Source organism: Dendropsophus ebraccatus, chromosome 7 (genome assembly GCF_027789765.1).
Source record: "Dendropsophus ebraccatus isolate aDenEbr1 chromosome 7, aDenEbr1.pat, whole genome shotgun sequence".
Classification (NCBI taxonomy): Eukaryota; Metazoa; Chordata; class Amphibia; order Anura; family Hylidae; genus Dendropsophus; species Dendropsophus ebraccatus.
In genome coordinates, this window is record NC_091460.1 from 20,387,816 (window position 1) to 20,395,303 (window position 7,488).

Consider the following 7,488-nt stretch of genomic DNA (forward strand, 5'->3'; position numbering starts at 1 on the left):
TGTTTTGTTTTGCTCTTTAAGCACGGTGTTGCTATATTTCCGTTATGGACTGTTTATGCTACCAATAAACACCAAGCTGTTTTATAAGTGCAAGTGTGCTGCTGAACTGTGTCCCAAACACACCATCCACCGGGAAGATTTCTACAATTGGTGCTGCGGAGCGGGCAAAACGGTTGCTAGGGGCAACGGTGTGCATCAACTTGGCTACAGCTGCTTATGTCCTGGGTGAAGGCTGCGGCTTCACTCCAAAAACAGTCAAGCAACATGGAGGAGATGATGAAGCAGTTCATGCAAGCTCAGATAGACGCTAACCTGCGCCATGAGCAAGTGATGGCTCAACAACAGAGACTTATTGAGCACCTAATAGCAAAGCAAGAGGCGTCTGCAGGTGCTAGTCCCCAGCCTGTAGCAGCCGCTCCAGAGACTTTGTCGGTGAGAAGAGCTGTGCAGCGAGCGCTGCAAAAGATGACTGCTGAGGATGATATTGAGGCCTACTTAACTGTCTTTGAGCGCGTGGCTGAGAGAGAGAAATTACCAGCCACTGAGTGGGCAGAAGTCATTGTGCCCTATTTAACAGGCGAACCTCAAAAGGCCTACTATGACCTCAGTGAGCAAGAGGTCAAAGACTACCCTCGGCTAAGAGCAGACATACTCGCCCGACTAGGAGTTACTGCTGCTGTCCGTGCCCGGAGGGTCCGCAACTGGAGCTACAGTCTGGACAAGTCAGCGAGGTCCCAGATGTACGACCTGATCCATTTGGCAAGAAAGTGGTTGGAACCAGACACCTCTACTTCTGCCCAGATCCTAGATGGATCGCTACCTACGAGCACTTCCTGCGCATCTGCAACGCTGGGTGGGACAAGGTGACCCTAAGAGTGCCGACGAACTTGTCAACCTTGTGGAGAGGTTCCAGGCGACCGAGGACTACCTCCGTGATGTTCCTGCAGCACCTTCACCTCCCCGGAGTGCCAGATCTGTGCCGTCAGCTGGTAAGCAGGACCCCACTCTCAAAAATGCAAGAGAATAGGTCATTGTTATGAATGGGTTACCTCAGGAACCAGAAGCTGAGAAAAAGTTTCCACATTTTTCTATGGCTAATGATCTCTACTATAGAGCCACTAAAATTAATGTTGTGGAACAGCTTCTGGAGCCTAAGTCGTACCGGCGTCAGGTACTCGACATGGCCCATAATCATGTCCTTGGGGGCCACTTGGGGACGGATTAAAAGCAGGAGAGAGTCCTCCAGAGGTTTTATTGGCCTGCGATTTATGCTGACATAAAAAAATACTGTGAGTCGTGTCCCACATGTCAGCTTAGCGCTCCAGTGTCGCATTTCCACAGTCCTTTGGTCCCACTTCCCATCATAGAGGTACCGTTTGACCGGATCGCAATGGACTTGGTGGGTCCCATTGTAAAGTCAGCTAGGGGTCACCAGTACATTCTAGTTGTATTAGACTACGCGACCCGCTATCCTGAGGCTGTACCCCTAAGAAACACTGCCTCTAAAACAATTGCGCGTGAATTGTTTTATATGTTTTCCAGGGTGGGGATCCCCAAGGAGATCTTGACTGACCAAGGTACCCCGTTTATGTCAAAGGTGATGAAAGAGCTATGCAAACTGTTTAAAATCTCACACCTACGTACCTCTGTATATCACCCACAGACAGACGGGTTAGTGGAGAGGTTTAATAAAACCCTGAAACATATGTTAAAAAAAGTGGTGGAAAAGGATGGTCGGGATTGGGATCACTTACTACCTTACCTGATGTTTTCTATTAGGGAAGTACCCCAAGCGTCCACAGGGTTCTCTCCCTTCGAATTGGTCTATGGTCGTCACCCTAGGGGTTTATTGGATATAGCGAAAGAGACATGGGAAAGTGAGTCCACCCCGTACAGGAGTGTTATAGAGCATGTAGCACAGATGCAGGACCGTATAGCCACTGTAATGCCCCTAGTAAGGGAACACCTCCAGAGGGCGCAAGAGGGCCAAAGCAGACTTTACAATCGTTCTGCAAGAATCAGGACATTTAGCCCAGGTGACCGGGTACTCATACTTGTTCCCACAGTAGAAAGCAAATTCTTAGCAAAGTGGCAGGGTCCCTATGAAATTGTAGAGAAGGTCAGTGAGGTCAACTACAAGGTACACCAACCAGGTAGAAGGAAGCCTTTTCAAGTTTATCACATAAACTTGATCAAGCCCTGGAAAGACAGGGAATCCTTGGTGGCGACAAATCCTGTTGGTCATCTGTCACCACCAATCCCTCCGGTCAGGATTGGTGACACCCTATCAGTGTCCCAGAAGCAGGAAGCTAAGGAGTTCCTGCAGAAAAATAAAGACAAGTTTTCTGACCTCCCAGGGCGTACACATCTCATTAGTCATCATATTGAAACTGAGCCTAGAAGCAGAGTAAACCTCAAACCCTATAGGATACCAGAAGCACGGAGGGAGGCGGTATCATCCGAGGTAAAACGTATGCTTGACCTAGGAGTCATTGAGATGTCCCAGAGCGAGTGGTCCAGCCCGATTGTGCTAATCCCAAAGCCCAATGGAACTTGGAGGTTCTGTAATGACTTTAGAAAGTTAAATGTGATCTCCAAGTTCGATGCTTACCCCATGCCCAGGGTAGATGAATTGATAGAAAGGATGGGTAATGCCAGGTACATAACCACCCTCGATCTCACTAAGGGCTACTGGCAGATCCCACTCACTCCTGAGGCTAGAGAGAAGACTGCATTCTCCACCCCTGATGGGCTCTTCCAATACGTAGTGATGCCATTCGGGTTAAATGGAGCCCCTGCCACTTTTCAGAGGTTGATGGACTTGATTCTGCGACCACATCGTGATTACTCCGCTGCCTACCTCGATGATGTGGTCATTTTTAGCCCGGATTGGGAAAGTCACCTCTGTAAGGTCCAGGCGGTGTTAGATGCCATAAGTGATGCGGGGTTAACCATCAATGCAGAGAAGTGTGCACTAGCCTTAGAGGAGGCCACATACTTGGGCTACATTATTGGAAGGGGGTTAGTGAAACCACAACTAAACAAAATTGAGGCAATACAGAATTGGCCTCAACCCCTCATAAAGAAACAGGTCACAGCTTTCCTGGATATTACGGGCTATTACCGAAGGTTTGTGCCGAATTTTGCTTCAGTTGCAGCCCCACTAACTGACCTGACAAAGGGTGCGAAGTCCGCAATGGTGACATGGACTCCAGAGGCCGAGAAGGCTTTTCAAAGCCTTAAGTCTGCCTTGTGTCAACAACCTGTGCTAGTTACCCCTGACTTTAGGCGAGAGTTTCTGGTACAGACAGATGCCTCTAACACAGGGTTAGGTGCCGTTCTCTCACAGGTCGTGAATGGCGAGGAGCACCCGGTGATGTACTTGAGTAGGAAGCTATCCCCGGCCAAGAAAAACTACGCCATCGTTGAGAGAGAATGTCTGGCAGTGAAATGGGCCCTAGAGTCCCTTAGGTATTACTTGCTAGGCAGAAAATTCAAGTTAGTGACAGACCATGCCTCCCTAACATGGATGAAGCTTAATAAAGAGAGAAATGCAAGGGTGACTAGATGGTTTCTGTCCCTACAAAACTTTAATTTCAGTGTGGAACACAGGCCAGGAAAGTTACAGGCAAATGCGGACGCCCTATCAAGGGTATACTGTCTGTGGGGACAAAATGCTAAGCCCTCCGGTTTGAAAAAGAGGGGGGGGATATGTAGACATGTCACCGGAAAAGTGTTCGAGGGAAGGTACATCTCACCTAGGTTACAACTTAGTGTGAGATGGTAAATCTGGGAGAGATTGGTTGCTCAGCAGTGATATGCTGCTGAGTCGTTGTTTAATTTTCCGGGCCGGATTTACTGGAATGGCGGATAGGTTGGTAGTGGGATCTGCCATTCCCTCCCCCTCGATCCAGTGTGGGTTTTAAGATCAGGTGAGCTCTGATCCCAATCAGCCTGAGAAGGCAAAAAGCTCACACATTGTACAGGTCCTTGCTCTCAGCCAGGAGTGAACAGCCTGCATGCTGTATTTGCTGGGAGCAAGGGATACCACTGCTGCTGGGGATTGTCCATACCCTGCGCTACTGTTATCAAAGTGCCAGAGAGGTGACCTGTTTTGTTAGTTAGCGCCCAGACGGGCAAGACCTTTTGTTTTGTTTTGCTCTTTAAGCACGGTGTTGCTATATTTCCGTTATGGACTGTTTATGCTACCAATAAACACCAAGCTGTTTTATAAGTCCAAGTGTGCTGCTGAACTGTGTCCAACACACCATCCCCCGGGAAGATCCCTACAATATATATACCAATAGCATTGCATGGTCGTGAAGAGGGGGGGGGGCACGTTGATCTCCAGGACCCAGGAGACATTAGCTACGCCTCTGTCTATATTCATGATCATTTACAACCACCACCTCGCCATCTCCTGGTTTTAAAAAAGAAAAACAAAAATAAATAAATAAATATTATCCTAATGTGAAATGGAAGGGATGCAATCTGAAGAGCCTAGTATGGACCATCAAGTTGATGGAAATAACTCTTCCACCCTGCATTTGGCAAAATTATAAACTATTGTTAATTCATATTGTTTCTTCTTTTCCAGACAGTGAGAATTGCCAGAGATGTCCTGACCATGAATGGCCGAATGAGGGGAAAACCAAATGTGTTCTGAGATATTATGAGTTTTTGTCCTATGAGACTGATGTTGTTGCTTTAGTCTTTTCCATCATCTCCATATTACTCTCTCTTGTAACTTTATGTATAATTGGAATATTCACTTTATTCCGGAACATTCCCATTGTCAGAGCCAATAACCGGAACCTCAGCTTCATTCTCCTGATCTCTCTCATGTTCAGCTTACTCTGTGTGTTTCTCTTCATCGGTCGCCCAGTGGATATAACCTGCATGCTGAGACAAATCTTCTATGGGATCTTCTTCACAGTAGCCGTGTCTTCTGTCCTGGCCAAGACCATCATAGTCTGCATAGCATTCAAGGCCACCAGACCTGACAGTCCCTGGAGAAAGTGTGTGGGGGTTAAGCTTCCTTATACTGTAGTGTTGGTCTGTTCATCTATTCAGATCCTGAATGCAGTTATCTGGTTGTCACTGTCTCCTCCATATCAGGAGTATAACCTGGATTATCCTGGGAAGATCATCATTCAGTGTAATGAAGGGTCAGTCTTGGCCTTTTACCTCATGTTGGGTTATATGGGGTTTCTGGCAGCGGTGAGCTTTGTTCTAGCTTTCCTGGTGAGGACATTACCTGATATCTACAATGAAGCCAAGTACATCACCTTCAGCATGCTGGTGTTCTGCAGTGTCTGGATCTGTGCCATCCCGGCCTATCTGAGCAGTACAGGGAAACACATGGTCACTGTAGAGATATTCGCCATATTGGCCTCAGGGGGAGGAATATTGGGCTGCATGTTTTTTCCGAAATGTTACAATATCCTGATGGAGCCTGAAAAGAAGAGTAATGGAGAGAGGAAACAAAAATGTCTCCCACTTAAAACAAATTTATTTATATAAAATATTATGTAATTTGCAATCAATTTATGCTTTTCTTAATGTCATGTAAGATTAGAAACCTCCTCTATGACGGGCAGGGGCGGGCTGGGCCGGGGGGCAGGGTGGCATATGCCCCCCGGGCCGGTCCCCCCAGGACACTTAAGGGCCGCAGAGGCCGGATGTTAATTTGGCCGCTCTGCCACTTTAACCTCTTAAGGACATAGGACGTACCGGTACGTCCTATGTCCTCACTTGCACTTCAAAGCGGGGCCGCGCGGCGGCCCCGCTTTGAAGTGCCGCGATCCCGGGTGCCGCGTGTAGCCCGGGACCGCCGCTATTAGCGGGCACGGTCTGATCGCCGTGCCCGCTAATTAGCTAATCGGAGGCAGCTGTCAAAGTTGACAGCTGCCTCCGATTACCGGAGGCAACGTTTCCCTGGTGTCTAGTGGGGGAGATCGCTCCTCCGGGACCTTGTCCCGGAGGAGCGATCTCCGTTACTGATGCCGGCCGGGGACGCGTCCAAGATGGCGCCGTCCTCGGCTCGGCACTCGTTCGTTTTCGGCTGCAGCAGCCGAAAGCAAACGAGTGCCGATCTCATGGATCTCTGCAGCATATCTATGCTGCAGAGATCTCAATGAGAGATCAAAGTGTATATACTAGAAGTCCCCCGGGGGGGCTTCTAGTATATGTGTAAAAAAAAAAAAAAAAGTGTTGTTAATAGTAAAAAGCCCCCTCCCCTAATAAAAGTCTGAATCATCCCCCTTTTCCCAGGTTTTAAATAAAAGTAAACAAATAAATAAATAAATAAACATGTTTGCTATCGCCGCGTGCGTAATCGCCCGAACTATTAATTAATCACATTCCTGATCTCGTACGGTAAACGGCGTCAGCGCAAAAAAATCCCAAAGTGCAAAATTGCGCATTTTTGGTCGCATCAAATCCAGAAAAAATGTAATATAAAGCGATCAAAAAGTCGGATATGCGCAATCAAGGTACCGATAGAAAGATCACATCATGGCGCAAAAAATGACACCTCGCACAGCCCCATAGACCAAAGGATAAAAGCGCTATAAGCCTGGGAATGGAGCGATTTTAAGGCACGTATATTGGTTAACAACGGTTTGAATTTTTTACAGGCCATCAGATACAATATAAGTTATACATGTTATATATCGTTTTAATCGTAACGACTTGAGGAACATGCATAACAAGTCAGTTTTACCCCAGGGCGAATGGCGTAAAAACACATTTCCCCCAAATAAAAGAAATGCGTTTTTTTTTTCAATTTCACCACACTTTGAATTTTTTTCTGGTTTCGCAGTGTACTTTATGCAAAAATTCAGCCTGTAATTGCAAAGTACAATTAGTGAAGCAAAAAATAAGGGGTCATGTGGGTTTCTAGGTGGAAAAATGCAAGTGCTATGACCTTTTAAACACAAGGAGGAAAAACCGAAAACGTAAAAACGAAAATGGGCCATGTCCTTAAAGGGTTAAGGCTCCCGGAAGTAGCGGCCGCTGCACTGTTTCTCTGCCTCGCACTTCTCTTCACTTCATTGGAGGTGCAGCAGCCTGCTCCATCAGGGAGTGAAGAGAAGTGCACAGCCCATGAAGGAGGGAGAGGAGGATGCCTGCCGGGAGAGGAGCCGCCCACTGTGCTGACAGGTATCTGGGGAGGGGGTCTGGGGGGGTTACTGTATAGTATTGGGGTCTGTAAGCTGTAAGACACCACCACTATACACTAGCCTAGGGCTGGCTGGAGCAGGGGACACTCACCTTCCTGTCCGGCCAGCCTGTGTCTCCTCCGTAGTTCTGCAGTGTGATTAGCCAAGCCTGCTCCTCTCTGCTCTGGTCAGACCTGATTAGAAGAGGCCAGAACAGCAGAGAAGCACGGACCTGCTAGTAAGTATATTGGGGAGGAGGGGCATTGTATTTTGTTCTGTAACATGTGACTCTCCAGTTCTTGCATGACTACAACTCCCATTGTAC

The 7,488-nt window shown here is 47.6% G+C and overlaps 1 protein-coding gene across 1 annotated transcript; it reads left to right on the forward strand.

Annotated features, from left to right (window-relative positions):
• The first annotated feature begins 264 nt into the window (after positions 1-264).
• Positions 265-5,523, forward strand: LOC138796471 (vomeronasal type-2 receptor 26-like). The gene is made up of 3 exons (XM_069976077.1): positions 265-432; positions 3,350-3,437; positions 4,598-5,523. The coding sequence occupies exons 1-3, from the start codon at positions 265-267 to the stop codon at positions 5,521-5,523; spliced, it is 1,182 nt and encodes a 393-aa protein (XP_069832178.1).
• The last annotated feature ends 1,965 nt before the right edge of the window (positions 5,524-7,488 follow it).

Bases quoted from the DNA above. Each gene is read 5' to 3' on its own strand.
- LOC138796471 (XM_069976077.1), top strand. From the start codon at position 265: ATGGAGGAGATGATGAAGCAGTTCATGCAAGCTCAGATAGACGCTAAC. The intron at 433-3,349 runs GTGAGAAGAGCT...GTTCTCTCACAG, and splicing joins CCGCTCCAGAGACTTTGTCG to GTCGTGAATGGCGAGGAGCA. The intron at 3,438-4,597 runs GTCTGGCAGTGA...CTTCTTTTCCAG, and splicing joins CGCCATCGTTGAGAGAGAAT to ACAGTGAGAATTGCCAGAGA.